The sequence below is a fragment of the Opisthocomus hoazin genome, chromosome 8, assembly GCF_030867145.1.
Source record: "Opisthocomus hoazin isolate bOpiHoa1 chromosome 8, bOpiHoa1.hap1, whole genome shotgun sequence".
NCBI lineage: Eukaryota > Metazoa > Chordata > Aves > Opisthocomiformes > Opisthocomidae > Opisthocomus > Opisthocomus hoazin.
In genome coordinates, this window is record NC_134421.1 from 38,150,571 (window position 1) to 38,170,670 (window position 20,100).

The window sequence follows — 20,100 nt, forward strand, 5'->3', positions numbered from 1 at the left end:
GCCCCGCTGCGTTCGGCCGGCCGCGGGCTGCGGCTGTCAGACGTCAGGGGGAGGGGGCTGCGGCGGGGCGGGCCGCGCTCGGGGCTCCCCTCGCCAAGCGGAGGCGGGCTGAGGCGGCGGGAAGTTTGCGGAGTGGCTGGCGGCGCTGCGGGCCCCCTCCCGCTTTCTGCCCTTACTTTTGCCTACACCGCCCCGCTCCCCTCGCTGCCTCACCCCCCCCGTCCCCCTTGGCAGCGGCTCCGGGACATGAGCGGGAGCCGCCACCCGCGCTGAGAGGCGGGAGGTCGCGCCGCGCCCGGCTCTGTCAGTGAGGGAGCGCCAGGGACGGGAGCGCGGGCAGCGGCTCCGAGCCCCGCCATGCCCCGCCGGCCCCGCGCGGCGCCCGCCGCCCTCCTGGCGCTGCTGCCGCCGCCGCTGCTGCTGCTGCTGCTGCTGGGGGGGGGCCGCGCCTCCGCCGCCCGCTGCCCCGCGCCCTGCCGCTGCGCCGGGCACCTTGTCGCCTGCAGCCGCCTGGAGCTGAGCCGGCTGCCCGAGCGGCTGCCGCGGGGGGCGGTGCAGCTGTGAGTATCGGGGCGGCGGGCACCGCGGCAGGCTGGGGGTGCCGGCCCGCGCCCTTCCGCCATCTTCTGCCCCCGGAGGCCGGGGTCCCGTCCACGGGCGGGTTTCGTGGCGGTGGCGAAGCGGGAGGTGCGCGGGGCCGGCGGCCTGTCAGCGGGGGCGGCGGCGGGACAGCGTCCCGCGGGAGGGCTGCGGCCCCGGGAGGGCTTGCGGCCCCGGGGGGGTGGTGGTGGCGAGCGCCTGGGCCGAAACCGGGCCCGGGAGCGCTGCTCAGTGCATTGAGGGGAGAAGAAAAAAAAAGTTCTGGTGACTTTTTTGGGAAAGGTGCAGTAGTCGTCAAGTTAACAGTGGTTCGCGTGTCGGGAAAACTGGTCTCGGTTTTCTTTGTGCCGTTCTTCGTTCCCCGGCAGTTTCGGGTTTGGCCGTTTGATTCGCGCGGGAGCTTGGCCCCTTGGGTCCGGTGGCGCGGAGCCACCGAGCCCGCAGTACCGCGCGCCGAAATGCCATCTGTACGGGATTTACTTCCAGTGACAAAGCGCTATGGACAAAGCATAAATTATGGGAGCCTTCCAAGAGCCTGAAAATAGCTGAGGGACTTTTCACATTTGTTTTTAATCTCTTGTTACTCAGATCTTCTGTGTGAGTCGTATTAATTTTCTATTACATTTCCAAAGCAGGTTGAGATAAGGACTTTAAAGTAAACAGGAAGACTTTCAATTAGTTGTGGCTAATTCTGTTCAATTGCCTCGTCTGGAGGTCATGCTGCTTTTACTGGTGAAACGTGGATGGCTGTATTGACACCATATGGAACTAAACGAAGGAATGGCTCTGGGAGACGAATGTTTCCAGGAGCGGTGTAGGAAAGTGTGAGGGGAAAGAAACTTTTCTTTTTTTTTCTCATTCGGTTTATGTGATTGAAGCATAGGAATCAAATACTGGATCTGCTTTACATTCAACAACTGGCTTTGCTCCCTATTAAATTTCATCCCTCCTGTTCTTTTGAACTATTTCAGTATGCTAACGTAAGTTTTCTGACAAAAAATAAGGCTTTTTTGATACTAAGCTAAGCTTACTTTACTGCTGTTAAATTAAATTCAGGTGTGACAGCATGCTAAACAAAAAAACAAGGGGAAAAATCACAGAACTTTCTTTTTTAGAGTTGCTTTAAACAGTGTTTTGCATTAGCAGTAATCCAAATTTGTCTTTTCCACTTAAGTTACTGAGAGACAATAAAACACATTGCAGGGTTCTTTTGTTAGCACAGGGGAGGTTTTCCTAATTAGAATTCCCTTGGTAGTGTAAATTGTCCTTATGTAAGTTCACATTCCTTTAAAAGTGTGAGAAAATAAGTTCCACTTGTATAAATAAGCATTGATCTGTTGTAAGAAACCCTGCTGTGATTACTCATTGGACAGCTGTGTCACTCGCTCTTAAACTCACAGGAGTACATCTTTGTAGGTGTCACCCAACCATGTGGTCTGGCCACTTTTGTGTAAATATTTCTTTTGTTTGTGTGAAATGCCTTAGAAGTACCCTACTCTTTCTTCCTTCCCCTCTTAATAAGAGAACAAGGCATTTTCAGTTAACTCCAAGCTACTTCAGTACTTGGAGCTGGGATTGTGCAATGTTTAAGATTATTGTGCATTCTGGTTTCACATATGCAAAAGAAAGTTTGAATAGCCTGGATTATTGTTGCAACAAACCCTGCATTTACAAATTGTAAAAGTCTGTTTATGAATTTTATTGGTGTATGCTTACTGTGTTTTCCATGGAAGTCCATAGTGGGTATAGCCAAAGGCTAGTAGTTTAATTGCAGGCTTTCCAATGCTCTTTAGAAAACAACTATTACTCCGTGTTCTCAGCACACGCAGGTGAGGTCTCCCAAGCAGGAGGGTGAAGCTCTTGTGCCCGAGATGGTCTAGGCCCGTGTTAGGCTTTACACCTTCCTCTGCCCCTCTGTCTACTCACCCAGATGGAAATCATGTCAGATGGAGTTGGCTTTCTGAAGCTCCGTTTCACTTCAGTTCCTTTTATGTTCAAATTCCGCTATGAAATAAAATGAGAGAGTCTGATTTGGAAAGGCTGCGCAACCTCAGGATGGACAAGGAGGGAGAAAAGAAAATGAGCCCGAGTACTGAGTTACGTCCCCTTCTTTTTGGTGGCAGATGTGAGGCTACTGCTTTGTACGGAAATGACTTCACCAAATAGGGTGTAAATTGCCAGCTTTACTGTGAAGTTAGCCCAAAATACCCTCTTCTGTGATGCCTTCGTGGAAGATAGCAGACTGCTGAGAACTGATAAACATTTGTAATGGTTTTGTGTACAAATTGTTTTGAAGTTAGATTTCAATTTACATCCAGGATATTGCAGTCCCAAGACTGCAAGAATGTGGCTTTGTTAGAGCTGGTGTAGCAGAGCCGGAGGCGGAGGGAGGGAGAGAGGGAGAGTGTTGAGCGTTGGCCGGTGTCCTCCGTGTGTGCAAACTCCCGGTGGCACTGCCGTACCCCTCGCCAGGTTCACCGAGGAATGCTAAAACTGTCGGTGGGGCAGGAGGGAAAGTCTGAAAGATGGTTTTCGCTTGTGTTTGTATTACATCTTTAGTATTTACATTTTATAAATCCTCTAGTTCTCTACCAGAATTGCCAGAAAAAAGAGCCGTATGGTTTTCACAGCTGTTTTTCAATATTTTCCAGACTAAAACTTGAACATAGCAAGCTGATTTATGAGTCACTTTGGATCAGTGTCTTAAAACAGCTACAGCCTGGCTTTTTTGTTTTTCAGCTCTCCTGATTTCTGCTGAATTAGCAGCTCTGTAGGCCCCAGTGGGACTGATTAAGAAGCTGTTGCTGGATTTGCATTTTAAAATTTGACTTGGGGCTCAGGTTTCTTGAGTTCTCTAAGGAAGAAGATGATAATTGTGACTAAGTGTTGTAAATTAAGTTAGAGTCTAAAAGTTGTATTTATAAAATGTGTGAAGAAATACTTGCCCTCTCCCTTTATGCATTAGGCCTTCCCTTGAATTTTTTATCACACAAACACTGATGTTCAGAGATACGTTTAAACTTTCTAACACACTCAGCATAGGCTTGCGAGTTATGAAAGATGGTCATACAAATGTAATGGAATATAGAAAATAGTTTCTTTCATAAAGCAGGTTCCTAAAGGGCCTCAAGAACTATGGCATGCTTTTTCAAGTGCAGGCAATTCTATTTAAATACTCAGTCACTTTTATTAGAAATCTGAGGTGAAGAACAGGTATATAAGCTTTTTATTGTAATAAGGAATTTCTTAATATAAATCTGGTTTCTGAAGTTTCTGAGTACATTCGCTGTTACGTGTTTCATGGCTTTTGAAATTCTAGTAGCAAAAGTAATCACAGAGGAGACTTTCTCCTCAGTTGTAATGTGGTTTTAAGAGACAAGGAAAATTCAGAAATGGAAGATGCGTAGTAATAATCTTAGTGTTTTAACGCTGTCAGTTCCATTTCTGTGAAGAAAAAATATTGATTCGTTTTCAAAACTCCTCTTCATACTTGTTTTAAGGTACGTTGAGAAGTGCGTTGGACTGAAATGGATTTGTAGCTTTGTGACAGGAATGATAGATTTCTGTATTTAAAAAATGCCTCAGATCCAGCACTTGTAAGTTTCAGAAACTTACATAGGCTTAAGCTTCACTTAGAAGCTTTTGTTAATAGAAGACAAATATTTTAACTCTTGGTTCATTTCCAATCACTCCGATTTAACTTAAGAATTTAACTTGCAAGACTTTGTTTTCTGAAGTTTATCATGCCAGTACTACTGAAATAACATTTAATAAAATATTTATAATTAATATTTTATCCAACAGTTGGTAGACAAGCATGTATACAGCTGTGTGAAACAGGCAATTCAGTATTGTCTGGAGAGTTTTTTGGTTTTTTTTGGTGTTTTTTTTTTTTCTTTTTCCTGCAACTTGTGTTTGACAACCTGCTGTAAGTAAACCAGGAATGAGGAATTTGTATGTATGTATGTATTTTTTGAAGTAGGTGTTATGTGGAAAATCTGAGCGTATCTTTAGTGTTAAAAAACAAACACAAAAAAAATAGCTCGAAACCTAGTGTGAGTTGTTACGCTCACGGTTTCCTTGATAGACTCCAGATGGATGTGAGCTTGAGCTATGAGTGAAAGTGTCTGGCTCCAGTGTGGTGATCATGCACAGCAGTGGTTGTAATTGCAGGATTTTTATAGTTTAAGGACTCTGCCAGTTTCTTTTTTTTTTTTTTTTTAACATGTTATAACTCCAGCAGAACAAATCTACTCACGTCTGTTACTGTCTGGTAGGTCCTTTAGGCAAACGTGTTTTAAATAAACCTTTTGCAGGGCTTTTAGATGAAATGAAGAAATGCAAGTTTTTAGCACTAACGTCAAAAGCTCTTTGTTGAAATAATTACTGATTCCTAAGACTTGTCTGAAGCATGAAGAACAGTAACATATTAGGCACCAACAGCCATAACTTCACTGAATTTTGGCTGTTTCTTTGCATAGTTCTTGTAATCCCTACAGACTGAAGCCAAATATTGAATTAAGGGTAAAAATTGTCTCTACTCTGTCTGCTTTAAAGGATCAAGTTAGATTCCCGTACAGATCTTTGTAACAGCATACTTTTTTAGTCTTTAAGAGTGCAGTATGAGAATTTCAAATCTATGCAGCTAATGTCTTCAGGTGTTAAACAAAGGGATTTTTCTCCAGTCTATGGCCAGACGAATGTTTGCACTGGATTTTTAAGCAGTGAATGATGCAGTCCTCTAGCTCAGGTGTGGTTAACCTCATTTACAGAAGAACTCAAAATCATAACTGACGGAACTAACATTTGTGGTTTTTTGAAAATGTTAGTGCTATATTGGTTTTCCATCTTTAAGAGGAAAATCTGTAAGGGTTTAGACACCTGGAAGAAGGCGCAGATGTATATTAGGTGCTTGAGTCCAGTGCTGACTCGTAGAAAACATCCCTTCTGTGCCCATCTGAAGGTGGTGGAGGGTGCTCCCCTCTCTAGGTGGCTCCCCCCAGCCCTCACCCTCCCTGTTTTGTGCTGGAAAATGGCTTTTGCACCTGCAGGTCTGCTCTGTGCATGCTCCTGTGCAGCCCTGGCTTGGGAAAAGTAGCGTGTGTTGCCTGCTCGTGGCCGTGAGCCAGGCGCCGGTGCCACAGCTCCGCAGCCCGCTGGGCCTGGTCCAGCTGGCTGGCTCAGAGCACACCTCGTAACCAGGTGCTGGTGGTACCCCTTGTAATGCCCGTACGTGCCTGGGATTATTTTTGATGTTTGATTTTTATTATTTCACATTTATTTAATTGCTGACTCCAAGGGAGGACAGAAGGGACGATAGAATTGTCCTGGCAGCATTGAACAAGTACTGCAAAAGCACCGAACAGTTGGGGAGTCTGAAACATGGTTTTACTATTGCCATGAAGAAGAAGCCTGTGTGCCTGGCTGGGTTGCAGCATTATGCCTGTGTCCAAGGATCAGAAACCAGAGTTCTCTGGTTCTGCAGTTGTTTGGGGCTTAGTCACAGAGCAGAACACCCAGCACAGTCCCTGAACCTGGCTTGATTTAAGCCAGTTCTGGTCTGTGTGCAGCAAGCGTATGCTGGTCATCAGGTTTCTTCACTTCCAGAAGGGTAAATGAAGTGTAGACATGTCCACAGCCGTCAGGCCTGTGTTTGGCGTGCTCAGTGTAGGTGACTGTACTGAGTCAGCCAGAAAAAGTAGGGAATCCTGGAGTTGCGTTACAGATTCAACTTGAAATACACTTCATGCCCATGTGCCTTAATGAGGACCCTGGGCACGTTGGATGGCTGTTCAGTGCTTAATTAGCACGGGGGAAAAGTGTTGCAAAGTGTGGGAAGTTTCTTTGCCTTTACCTGTCGCTACAGCAGCTCACTGATGAAGCGTGCTGATGCAATTCTTTATGTGTCTGCACTGCAAGCTCTCACTGGAGTGAGTTTAAGAACTCCTTAAAAATAGTATATTTTTTGTTTGCTGGTTTGGATAAACTCAGTGTTGCAATGTCCACCCAGTGCTTCGCAGGTGACTGAGTTGGTGCAGGTGAGGTAGTGATGGGCTGTAGCATGGGAGTAGGAAGGTGCACGTTGTGGTGGATGAGTGACTGAGAAGAGGGAAGCCTTCAACAGGACTAGCCATGGCTACAAGGTCAGTTGCGAATCTGTACCACTTGTGAGGATTGCCATAGACTTGCAAGTCTGAGTTTCTGTAATTAGCTTTTCTACCTTCTATTGTGTGGTCATTCTTTTATTTTTGTGATGTTTCCAGTACTTCTGAGGCTACAGCAAAACTTTCTTAGGACTCTATTTTATGGTGGTGTCAAGTGTTCGAGAGGACATGTGATAAACATGCATGGTGTCTGTAGGGAAAAAAATTTCTTGACATTGTTCAAGAAAATGTGTTGCATTGTTAGTACCCTGGTTTGTTTTGTAGCAAACACTGCAAAGGCATTAACAAGATTTCTTATAAACTGCATCAATGTATATTTGGGACCTTCAGTACAGTGTGGCACATGCTAAGTGCTTGAGCTCCTTCTTCAAGTGAGATTAAGTGTGGTATTAATGTGACTAGTATACAGACACCTTAACTCAGAATAGAATTAGGCCTTCCTGTGTCTGTTTTCTTCTGATACTTCTTCTTTAAGATCCCTATTAATTTTGGTTATGTAGGAATGGAGCCCTGAATTGTGTGAAAGCATGAAAATAGAATTGAGAAAGCATGAAAATAGAATTGAGATTTATGGAGAGTCCTCATTGTGTACCTAGGATCTGTGCATTGCTTTAGAGAAGTAAGCGAGACAAGTAAATGATACAAGTATGATTGACTCAAGGAATGAGACTGCCATGAGTCTTGGTTTGTGAATTTTCCTTCATAGGCTAAAGCAACCTCTTTGCTTTAGCCAGATCTTTTGTTGTGAAGGGATGGGAAAGAAGGGTGGTTGTTGGTGTATATGAGTCAGCATCTTCAGATGTTTTTCATGGGTCTTACACACAGCCCAGTGAACAGTTCTAAGTTGTTCAGAGGTATAGGAAACTGCTAGCTGTCATCAAGGTATTTACACTTGATTCATACCTTGTATACTCAAATGAGTTTCTATTCTAATTTTGCTCATACAAAAAAACTTTTTATGTACTTGGAAACAAATGATAGCATATTTTGCATTGAAATTGTATTGCTTTACCCAGTATTTCATGGCAAAACTGACAAGCTGTATATTTTTGTAACCTCATAGGGACTTAAGTCACAACAAATTATCTTCAGTCAAGACCAGTCTTTTGGATCACATTCATAGTCTTCGGGAAGTGTAAGTTAATGTCTTAATTAAAAAAAAAATAAACCAAAAAAACTGAACAAAAAAATCCAACCAGTGTTTGTGTATGCTAAATATATAGCTATTTCTCTAGAGATAATTTATTGAACAACAAACGTGTTTGCTGTTCTTACATTTTACATTAAGTGAAACTGGAATTATTTTGTAAGTTTGAGGTGACACTGTTCTACAATTTAGCAAATCCAATGTACATACTTTCGATTAACATCAGAACTGACTCTCCCTTTTCTAATTTTAACAGGAAGTTGAGCAACAATGAACTGGAGATCATTCCCGATCTGGGGCCAGTCTCTGCAAATATTACTCTTCTGTCTTTGTAAGTAGATCTTACTCTTGTCCCTAGTTAGTGGAACTAACTCTACAGGGTTCGTGGAAATATGTGCATTACAGAGATAAAAGTAAAATAATTGGAAATAGAGCAGCTTGTGGTTAGGAAGTTGATTATGTCATATTATTTAGCAGGTTGTTTAAAATATGTATAATTGAGTTTAATCCTCGTAGGTTTCATGCTTCCCTCGGATACAAAGACTGCATTAGAATTAATTTATGTTGTGGTAGTGCCCAGAAGCCTCAGCCCTGTTGTGCTAGGCACTGTACAAACATTAGTAAATGTTATACAAACTTGTACAATGCAGACTTTAAAACGAAGAGTTATACTGTATCATTATGCGTCTTGGCTGAAATCCCACTTGCGTTAAATCATGGCAGAATTCCATTAATTTCAGTGGGCGGCATGGGGAAATCCCCTTGAGATGCAGCTTGAAGACAAGTATCTAGGTTAGAAGATTATTTGCCAATATTTTTAAAATGTCTTTTTGAGTCTGTTTTAATGTGTGGCATTATTTTTTTTACAGCTGCAGTTAAGACATATAACTGTGACACAAAATTATGTCTGTATGTGTCGTTTCGTTTGAAAGAAAGTAGTAGATTACTTGATGTGGCATTGGTAATACAAGTATAAAGTTGTAAAAGACAAATAGGGCCCATAACGAAAACAGCTGATTTTACAGGCAGTTTTATTTGTGAGGGTTTCACTTGAAATCAGTTTGATTTTTTTTTTTTTTCCCACCCCCCTTGTGATCTTAATTTCTCTGAAATATTCAAGGAACTGTTAACAAAAATAGTTACTGTCATACTATTAACTGGGAAAAAGGAAAGACACGTTTTTCATGTGTGGGATTTGGGTTTTATCAATGGGAATCTAAAGTGTCTAAAGCTGGTAGTATGTAGCCCTCTGGCCAAATCCTGCCCTTGAATACAAATTGCAAGTTACCTTTCTTGAAGAAGCCTGAAGGGTTAAAACAATACAGTAAACTTTGGAAAGCTGTTCAGTTAATTAAATTGATCACTATTCAATTGCTTACATCTGGTGAGTTATAGGGGTTTGTTTTTACTCCAGGCCCAGGTCAGCTAAGTCAGCTGGTGCAGCCGCTGTGTCTGGGCTGCTCTATTTGAATAAGAACTAAGTGACATTTGATACTGATGTGGTTTCTTACAGATCAGAAAAGAATGAAAGAAAAAGCAGATGATGTCTGGCAAATAACTATTGAATTTAAGTAAATCTTCTATTTTGCATTAGTGTTGATGTTACTTTTACACTGGCCATAGCATTCTGTGGTTTAAGCATCTAAATGACCTAAAGACTTTTTTTTTAACCTTGCTAAGGTTTTTTTTACCACAAGGGTGGAACTTTTGACATAATAAAGTGGTTTATATCCTCCTACCTTACTTCTGATGAATATAAAGTTGAGAATTTTTCTTAGCATCTCCTCTAGTCCTTCTCATGGAAACTTAACTATTTTAGATGAACCTAAAATCATCCTTCTGCAGCTGTGCAAAGATTTTTGTATTCCTTTGGGAGAATACATGACAGTCAGTCACTGCTGGAGGTCACTACCTTGGTTCATTTACTCAGGTGGTCAAACATGGAAAAACCTTTGTTAGATCTGTGCTCTGCAGTATATATACTGGCACTTAAAAGGGGGGAAAGAAAAAAGGAAGTATTTCTAAAAGTTGTTAGCATACTACAAATGCAGTTAAAATTGGTCTGGTTGCATGCTAGCTTGTTATTGTTGTAATTTCCATTACTTCTGTATGGTATCGGGAGATTGCAGAATATAAATGTGCTTCAGCTGAGATTTAATACCTATTCTGTGACCACAGCAGAGATTCCTTGAGATTAATACAGTAGAAAAAAAAATCATTAAGTGATTTAAAGGTTTTATGTTAACTTATGAATGTCCGTGTATTGTAGTCAAGACAATTGTTTGTTCCATATCAAAACAGATGTACATAGAACATAAAATTAGAGAGTGGTATTGCATTGTTCAAAAAATAAAGCATCTTGTTTCTTTTGCAAAGGTTTCTCTTTTTAACATCTTAAAGGTTGGAAGTTATTTATGTAGAGGTGTTAAATGTCATGTTACAGAAAAGAATATAAATAAAGAGGAATAAATGTACAGCCATTGTCTGGCATAAAAATACATGTAATACAGTGTTATAGATGGACAAATGTTAAATCTATTCATACATTTTTTAGAACTGAAAAAATACATTCACTTATTTTTTCTGTGTTGGGTGTTACTTGGAGGGGTTGAATTAAACTAAGTTAATATGGTAGCTAAGTCATGCAAGGAGAACAATTAGAATATAATTTTTAGAATCACTCTTCAAAGAAAAGCTGTACTTGGAACATCTGATGACTTTCTTCAGGATTTTAAACTTTTATAATAAATGAGCTTGTGGGGCCTTTCCAGAACAAACCACCGTTTCCTTGTTGAGTCTTTGGTCTGACTTTCGAATAATAGCAGAAAAGAGGGTGCTAGTCTTGTGAAACTTGGTTTGATTACATTTCTTACGAGATACATATACATTAGTTCGTTACTGTCAGTTGAAAAGCCAGTTTTTTCCAAGGAATCGTCAAACAATGCTGTGGAAGTGGTGCCCTCCTTTCTTGGCAGAATCTTCATTGTTGAAGAAACTCTTCTCTTGCAAGAATTTTCTTTTTTACTTCTTAGAACTTGTTGTTGTCTCCGGAGCCTTAGAGTTTTACCTGTTCTGCGAGAATTTTCTTGCCCTGCAAAGGCAAATTACACTGCTAGTCCGTTTACAGCGTAGTAGTGCAGGTGTCTCTGTACAGCACTGTATGTCTAAATTCCTTGAGCAGTATAAACAAACATGAGTGGATCATCATGTTAGTGTAGTTCTGGAGCTACCTCTTTTCTTAGGTATCCAATGAATATTTTTCTAGCTTAGGTATTTACATAGCGTTGAATTACGCAGGGTAAACCTCCAGAGTAGTAGTTGTTGCTAGTCTCACAGTCACAATCTGTCTGTAACATGAAACAGTGATGCCAACATTTTGTTTCTAAGGATGCCAGCTGAGAGTTGAACACCATGGCAGCGAAAAGTATCAGGCAGACACACACCCCCCACCACCCTGGAAAGACCTTAGGTCTGTGTGAAGTAGTGTACAGGTACATGGAGGCACACTCTCATTACATGGCTGGAGATGGATCTATGATTTCATTCATGTCGTGAGTGTGTATTTTTTCACATGTCAGAGGAGAGCTTCTGGGCCTCCTGGGAACCTGGAAACTGCTGTGAACTGTGTGGGTGGTACTTTTGGGCTAAATCTGGTCAGGAGGCCTTAGGTTGTGAAGCTATGATGGCTTGCCTGACACTAACATACAATATGTTCCGGACAGAGCAAAGAGGATTTGTCTTCCCTAGCTTAAATTCTTGAAGGTTTGACATTGTCAATATGAGTTACTAACTGTAGATCCTCTTCAGGATGAATGGAGAAGAAAAGGCTCTCTCTGAAATGATTTATCTTCCCTAAGATGGTTCAGATGACTTTCCCACTGAAGCCCAACTAGATATCTATTTTGAACTAACTTTCGGATGCCTGAAGTTAGGTTCCTTTTGAAACATCTAGCCAATGTACTTGGGTATACCTTTCTTACAGTGACGTTAATTACAAAGGTCTGATTGCATCTTTCAGCGTGTTTGACTATTTAAGTCCATTATTTAAAACTGAAATTGCAGGGTGTTCTTTTTTGCTCAGCCACCCAGCCCTTCTCTTTGTCTTCTGTGAGAGAAGGCAGGAAGAGAGCAGTTTATCAGGGCAGACAGTGAGAAGTTCAGCTACTTGTCAGAGATTGCCAGCTCTCGAGTCAGCACAGTAAGCGCTAGCCAGGAGGTCAGATCCCCCCAAGTGCTGGACAACATACGCTTATGGATAGAATACTGGATTTGACAACTGCTAACCACAAATATATAGTGTACAGATGCCACACACAGTAATGCAGGTGTATTTATCTGTCCATAGAAGTAAAGTGTGTTATGAAACAAGGAATCACGTTGCCACTCACTTTTGAGTTCTGAGGTGATGAAAAATGTTGCTAGTATTGAGGAGGTTTCTTGACATGTGCCAGCTTGTTTTGTTAGGTGCTGTACTTAAGCCGCAAGTCACTTTTCTGAAGGCTATCTAAGGCCTTTGGTTTGTAATGTTTTTCTGTTGATATATGCTGAGTTTAAATGCATTGCCTTTGAAGACATGTGTCTTGTGTACTGGATGTTTAAAAAGGTAAATAAACAAAAATTATTAACCAAAAAGATTCGTCAGGAGGTAAGCACAAGACAAAAGAACTGTAAAGTAGCAAGTGTTAGGTGACTGCAGGGGTCACAAGTTTTCATTGTAAGCAAAACTGTTTCAACTTTAAATGTAGCTTTCTAATCAGCCATTATAAAATGACTCTGATTACTTGGTTATGATTACTTGATTGTTAATCTTGGGCCTTTGGTGTTCAATGAACACTTCTGAAAAGCAAACCTAAAAGTTAAAAGTGCATTGCTGTATTGAAAAAACTACAAAGTCATTCTCTTGAAAAGAAGTAGCAAAATTATCTAAGCCACCAACAGTGATTTGTTTAAAAAAATGATTATTTTGATCACTGAAAACAGACAAAAACCTAGGGAATGCCGAAAAAGTTTTTTCAGGTCCAAATGGTAGCGTGTGCTCTGAATGTGAGGGTTCTACTTGTTGCTCATCTAACCTGCACAGCTGCAGCGGGGAATTTATTGGAGAAGATGATCTGCAAGTTTTAGTGTATACTAGGCTTCATAACTTAATTTTAAACTTTCAGAGCTTATTTATCGGAAGAGTCTGGGTTTAGCTTTGTGTCTTCCTGTCTAAGCTCCTTCCTGCTACCTTGCTTAGTTGCTCATTAGTCCTGATTTCAGTCAGCAGTAAAATGTCTTCAGTGGACAGCACTCTGCTCCAATCTGAATAAAATCTAGCTGATGAAAGACCTGGTTACAACATGATTGTTTCTTGAGATTGGTAAAGCATTGTGCGATCAGGCAGTGGAGACAGAGCTAATTCCGATGTGATACGAACCTTTAGTAGGTGGAGCTTATGATACTGCACTGTTAGTATCTTTACTTACAGGGCTTTCATGGTGAATGGGATTGTTCATGCTACCTAAATATGCAATCTGAAAAAGGATTTTTCTTTACAGCTCTTAAACTTAAGGAAACTAACTCTTAAGTTTAAGTGTGTTTACACAGATCTTTACTAAATAAGACGCTGAGCTTGTGACTAAAGATTTGTAAATTCATCTGTATTTTAGGCAGCTTTGTGCTTGCTTTGATGCTCCTTATGAGGGAGAATAGAATAGTCTTACATTCTTCATTTGAGAGGGAATAATAGAGCATTTAGTGGTTACTGATTTTCATTCTTGGTTAATAAAAATTATCTCTGTTGCCAGAAGGATACGATTCCAAAACTTGAGCCTGCACTGTTACATCCTAACTTTGATTAATCAACATAAAGCCTAAATACCTATCTAACCTTATGCACATAGTTTCTGAAGAAAAGTTGTGATTAATCCCTAATATTATTTAGAAGGAATTTTATTTTAGTGTTTTGTGTCTATTTCTGTTTAAAATGTGGAAAAATATATTTTAATGTTTTGCGATAATGGGTGTCCCAGATTATGCTTCAAACAGTCATCCTGAGAGGTAAAATTAAATTAATTGAAGAAAACATGCAAAATAGATTAAACATTTGCTCCAGCTCGCAGTGTAGAAAGAAGAGTGATAGTTTGCACTGTGTGGCAGTGTCTTAATAAGGAAAACTCCTGCGAAGGGCCTTCTGTAAAGGTAGACTTTTTTTTCCCATAATCCTTTTTTGCTAGATTGTTTGAAATAGGGAGGTAATGATTTGGAATAATTATAATTCCCAAATTAATATAACTCCCAAAATAATAGGGGGACAATAATTAAGAGAGATCTGCCTCTTTGTCATCTCACAGTAGGCTGGGAGTGGAAGCTCTGTGTAAAATCCAGGAGAACGCTGTCTTCAGTTTGCATTTAGAAAGCTACAGTCACAAGAAAGAAATTTAGACACAATGCCTGAAAATGAAAGCTTACATTCAGTAGGGGTGGATGCCTTTCCCTTCTACGCTTGTCAGAGAAAGTGGTATTGTATGTTTATAAAGCTAGCATGCTAAACTGAAGTCTGGCTCCCAATATTGAGAAAATGTTGGTCAAATATTTTACATCCTTGTCATCTCTTCAGCTACCACTTTATTATTGGAAGGATTAAGATTTGGATGCTGCCTGGAAGAATTTGTTTTGAAGAAGGATTGAAAGAAAGGATAGAGGAGTGCCAGACTGGGCTTCAGGCATAAGGCTACTTGGAGAAACTCCCAAAAATGAGAGTGGTGGTAAACCATGTGTGACTTGGGCTGGAGTTGCGACCAAAAAGCTAGAGTGAATAAACTTACTGGAATTAGTTCTTGCAGTCTTTGACATTTGGTCTGGAGACTAAGAGGAAGTAAATGAAAGAATTTGAAAAGGAACCTGTCTTAGTCAGACTTGCAGACATGGAAACTAGATTTTTATGGCAGCAATTTAGGCTGAATGATGGGAAAGGGAAGAAGTATGTAGAAACCCAGAGTTTGTTGTAGCAAGAATATAAAGTGATAAGAGCCTAGACGAATGCTTTTGCAGGGAGAATGGAAAAGAATGCAAATTTTATGAGCTATTTGCAGTGGAAAAAAACCTGGTATGATTTTCTGATCAACAGTGTTAAAGAAGATGATGAATTAAAAAGAATAACAATGGATCAGAAAAATAGAGAACACTGTTCCTGTATGACCAAATGGAAGAATGGTAGGAAATCTTACCGAGAAGGAGGTGCCGAGTTGTAGGGCATACAGTACAGAGAATGAAGTGAGTCAGAAGGAAGAGGTCAGGTGTAAGTATCGGGGTTATATCTTAGAGAAGTGCTGGGTGATTATTGCAGTAGAGCAGTGAACTGTAATAACTCAATGCCTTGAGTCAAATAGAAGCGGACAGGAGAACATCCCTCAACTTGCAGTAACGGTTGAGATTAGGAGTAGATCTAGAAGGGTGTGCAGTCTGAAGTGCCTACACTTTGGTCTGCGCCCTCCAAAAGGGAGGGTTGGCTCTGTAACAATAAAGGATAGGTTTTTCTATTTAATGAGTCCAGACATCAGATTAGAAATGTGATTTATAATATTGGAGGGCATAATGCTGGGTTTAATCTAGGTCATGCTTAAACTGTCCAAGATTTTAGCATTAACTAGCAGTCACAGAGTGTACCACGTCTGCAGTGGGTTATTATTCCTGTTGTCAGCTCGTGCTGAAATAGCTATGTCTGCATAGCATTTGTTTACCTTCTTTAAAATAATGAACTTAAACATTCGCTTGGCTATCACATGCTAAGTAACTTGTGATTATTTTGAAAAGGCCAGAAAGTATAATGGGAGATGGACTCCAGAGTATCAAGAAGAGCGTTTGGAAGGAAGATTTAATTAATTACATCTTGGTACAATGACTGGAATCAGGAGAGAATTGCTGTGGAAGTTATCACGTGTTTGGAAGTTTGGATTTGCCTCTGTCTTGTTTTTGATGGTGAAAATATCTTTATCCCAGAGTTGTTTCATTCTGCATGTCTTTCCCTTTTCCCAGTTTATGTTTGGTTTAAGAATCAACAAGCCTTTGGTTTCAAGTTTTGGACAGGTTATCAGTACCCTACAGACTTGTGAGTCTCATTTTCTACTTTATGCCTGTAAACCACAAAAAGCACAAAATATAAGAGCTGACATCTGTCTTGGAAGAGCATAGTCAGGCATGGATCATGGAATGAAGGAGACTTTCAAAAGAACGAATAACTGCTTGCCACAAAGAACGTGAGAAGCCTGTTTATGAAGGAGGCATCAGAATTGTAGACCTACCAGTAGGATTGGAAGTGAGCCAGAATCCTGGCTCTGTTTCTGACCTCTACATCTTGAAGAAAAAGTGTCACTTGAAATATTTCTGTATCTTAACAGTTGCAAAGATTAAAAAAAATGGAGGTTCTTAATTCAATGCAGTTGGGTGTCTAAAGGTGAGAAGAGCACATAGTCCCATGCATATCAGGGGATTTTTGTTGAAAAAAAACAAAAAATAGTGTTCAGCTTGAAACCGTAATTACAGCATTTTAAATAATGTAATTGTTCATTACAGTCTGGCTAATTTTACTACTCAAATTAGTAGAAACTGAAGGAAAAACGAAAAGACCTTTTTCCTCTCTTTTTCTTGTAGGAGTTACTGAGACTCCTTCTTCTGGTATGTCCTACTAAAAGCCATGAAACAAGAGTCTTTCAGCACTTTGTGAGGAAGTTTATTACAGTATAGATCTTTCATCTTTACTATCAGTTATTTTTTTGTTACGATTATTTTTGCTTAAATCATCTTCACTCAGTGTCTTGACATCATTGTCAAGGGGGTGTGCAAGGAACGATAGATGATATGCCAGCAGTCGTGTGAGGTCAGTGGGTGAATGGAGGGAAGAACAGGTGAAGCAACCACAAAGATTTGAGAAAATTTGAAAAAGAAGGCTGTGAGCTGTAGTGACATGTAACAGAGACTTCAGCACTGCTCAGAAAGATATATCTAGCCCTAGCAGAGTGCCTTTTTGTCTTTACATATTCTCTTAGTCTCTAGCGAGAGACTCTGCTGTGATTTCATTTGCCTGTTTGTGAGGCAAATTCAATATATCCTGCCTCTCAGGGCTTAGCTGAGGGCAGGAGAATACCATCTTAGTCCAGAATCACACGGATGTTAAAACTTCTCGTAGCTTTGGGGAACAGGCTTCACACATGCAATTCTCCAAAATCGTCTTTCTAGATAACTTGTTTTTTGCTAGGTTGCTCCATCTCCAGACACCTACACATGCTCCTTGTCAGATCATAGTGTAAGGTAAGACTAAGAGGTTCTCAAAACACAGCAGATCAAGATCTACCTGGAAGAAAGAGTTATGCTGGAGAAGGAAGTGCAAGAGTGTTTTTTTGTGTTGAGACTTTGAATAGAAACAGAAGATAGGACTTTAGGTCTTATATTTCAGAGTTGGGGCTTCCATGTTATAGGATCAGAGTAGTGAAGCTGGCATAGGTATTTTTCTTACTTAGAAAGCATTACATATTGACAATCTTTATCAAGAGATACTTAGTCGTACTATCTCAGGTCTTTAAAAAGTGGGGGTTTTTTTCCAGCACACAAGAACTATTATGTCTAAATGGTGTTAACTAGTTCCTTAACAAAACTGAAGCATAGGAAGTTCCGTCTGAATGTGAGGAAGAACTTCTTCACTCTGAGGGTGACGGAGCCCTGGAACAGGCTGCCCAGGGAGGTTGTGGAGTCTCCTTCTCTGGAGATACTCAAGACCCGCCTGGACAAGGTCCTGTGCAGCCTGCTGTAGGTGACCCTGCTTCAGCAGAGGGGATGGACTAGATGACCCACAGACGTCCCTTCCAATCCCTACCATTCTGTGATTTCCCCAGAGGCAAGGAAAGTGCGAATCAGTATGTCGGATATATTGTAGCTGTTATTTACATAGAATGAATCTTGAGATCATGATTGATAAGGCTCTTATAGATGTTTTTTGCCTAATGGTGTGATTAAAGTCATGAATGCTGAGACTTAAAGCTAAAACTGATACTGTGTCTTAAGCTGGTATTCACACAGGCTTATGTAAAAAGAATTAAGTCAATCTGCATGCACTCGGGTTCTTGGCGTTTTTGTGCTTCAAGTCAGAGTGTCAGCACTCAAATTGCAAAAGACATGTTCAGATTTATGCAGGTATTTCTGGTGGTTTTATTTGTGTTCCTTGGTGCTTCCATGCTTTGGCAGTAACAGGAGAAGGAAGCTGCAGTGTGTTGCTGTTCCTTGCACACGGAGAAATTGTGAGCAGATTGCTGCAGGTCTGCTTGTGTGAGAACTTGGTATGCTGGTTCTCTTGTTGCAGAGGAACTCTGCTGCTCTGATTTCCCCTTGAGGGTCTGTGAAATGAAACCAATGCAGTGTGTGGAGCTCCTTTTGTCTAAGCACAGTAATAACAGCACTTCACTAGAACGCTGGGTTTCTTGTGGTTTGTTTTTCCTTTTTTTTGTACAGTGAACAAACTTGTATGCTATTCTGCCGACACAGAGGATACTGTTTGGTTCTGCCTGGACATTAGATAGGCTTGCATTTTCAGACACGTACCTCTTCGCTTGTTTTGATGGTGATTTGGACTTATGAGGAAGCCAACACGTTGTTTTTGTTTGATTTACTTAAGTGATGATTGTGAGGGAAAATCAAATTAGAATTGAACTTTCTCATTTTAACTAAAGTTGGGCCTTAAAGTAGAAATATTTGGATAGGTTCAGTGCTGGATAATCTCCTTCTGGATGTGAATGATGGCGCTTAAATTTATTTGAAAACTGGACTAGGAGGTTGCGGCAATAAGGAGTGAACCATTCAAATGTTTTGCGTTTGAGTAGCTTAGAATGATAGAATGGTTTGGGTTGGAAGGGACCTTTAAAGGTCGTCTAGTCAAACCCCACTGCAATGAGCAGGGACATCTTCCACTAGACCAGGTTGCTCAGAGCCCTGTCCAGCCTCACCTTGAATGTTTCCAGGGATGGGGCATCTACCACCTCTCTGGGCAACCTGTTCCAGTGTTTCGCCACACTCATTGTAAAATATTTCTTCCTTACATCTAGTCTAAATATATCCTCTTTTTTACCCCTTGTCCTGTCTCAACAAGCCCTGCTAAAAAGTTTGTCCCCATCTTTCTTAGAAGTCCTCTTTAATTACTGAAAGGCTACTTGTAGAAAAGCTGCTACAAATACGAGTAAGCAGGAAGGTGCAGTGAGGGCTGGTTTGATTTTCGTTGTGAGGTGGGCTAGGATTTTTATGTGTAGCTCTGTTTTGGTAAACAAAAGAAGTTGCTTTCTCCCCACAATATGAGCTTACCATCACCAAAAAAGAAAAACATTCCCTGAAACAAACAAGCTGGGTTTTTTTTTCTTTGCTTGCTTTTGTTGTAACCTTGTCTGTGTCAGGTAATTTGCCAGTTAGTTTAAGTGCTAATGTGAAGGCTGTATAAGAGTTTTACTTGGTTCCATTAGGTCCAACTAAACTTTGTAATACAGGGGCTATTATCCTGCCAGTTGTGAGGAATTTCTGTTTTATGGAGCAGTGCTGACACAAAGACAGCACTGTGCAAGCGGTCTCCATAACTGAACGCTTTCACACTGCAATTTAGGAGGCGTGCAGTTCAGGAAATTGCTGGCTTCTCCTGGAGCACACTTTTACTGCAAGGAAAGTTTTATTCATCACTCAAGTAATTGGCAGTTTTAATACCTTGTTAGTAATTACCTTATAAACAAACTAATGCATAAAGGCAAGGCTCTATGACCTGTTATCTAACTCACAGTCTTATTTGGCCAGTGGGACTGACACATGGTGGTGGTGTTTGTTGTTGTTTTTTATTAAAGTAATTTGTTTCCATTTATTATAAATACTTTCAGCTAAGAGTTAAAAAAATGCAGTGTAGCTCTACCAGACTGCCCGAGGAATGAAACACGATACAAGCACAGTGTTGGAGGGGCTGCAAGATCACTTACCCATTCCCACATGTGGTCAGAAGGCCCATTAATCTAACTTCTGGTTCGGTTTTGGAGTCAAGACTTTTTTGTCTTGAGCAGTAATCCCCCCACACCTCTTGAATATGTGAGGGTTGTCCATGCTATCCTAAATGTGTGGCTTGCTGTTTGATCCAAAGCAAGTATTTCCAATAAAGGCAAACACCTTCCAGAATCAACAGTCTTGTTGATA

General features: G+C 40.8%; 1 protein-coding gene across 1 annotated transcript in view; it reads left to right on the plus strand.

Moving 5' to 3' along the window:
- Nucleotides 1–357: 357 nt before the first annotated feature.
- The window catches only part of LRIG3 (leucine rich repeats and immunoglobulin like domains 3), a 42,996-nt gene continuing 23,253 nt past the window's right edge, over nt 358–20,100 (plus strand). Inside the window, exons 1-3 of the mRNA XM_075428467.1 lie at nt 358–560; nt 7,828–7,899; nt 8,168–8,242. Of these exons, the coding sequence (XP_075284582.1) occupies nt 358–560; nt 7,828–7,899; nt 8,168–8,242 (350 nt within the window). The remainder of the gene's footprint in view (nt 561–7,827; nt 7,900–8,167; nt 8,243–20,100) is intronic.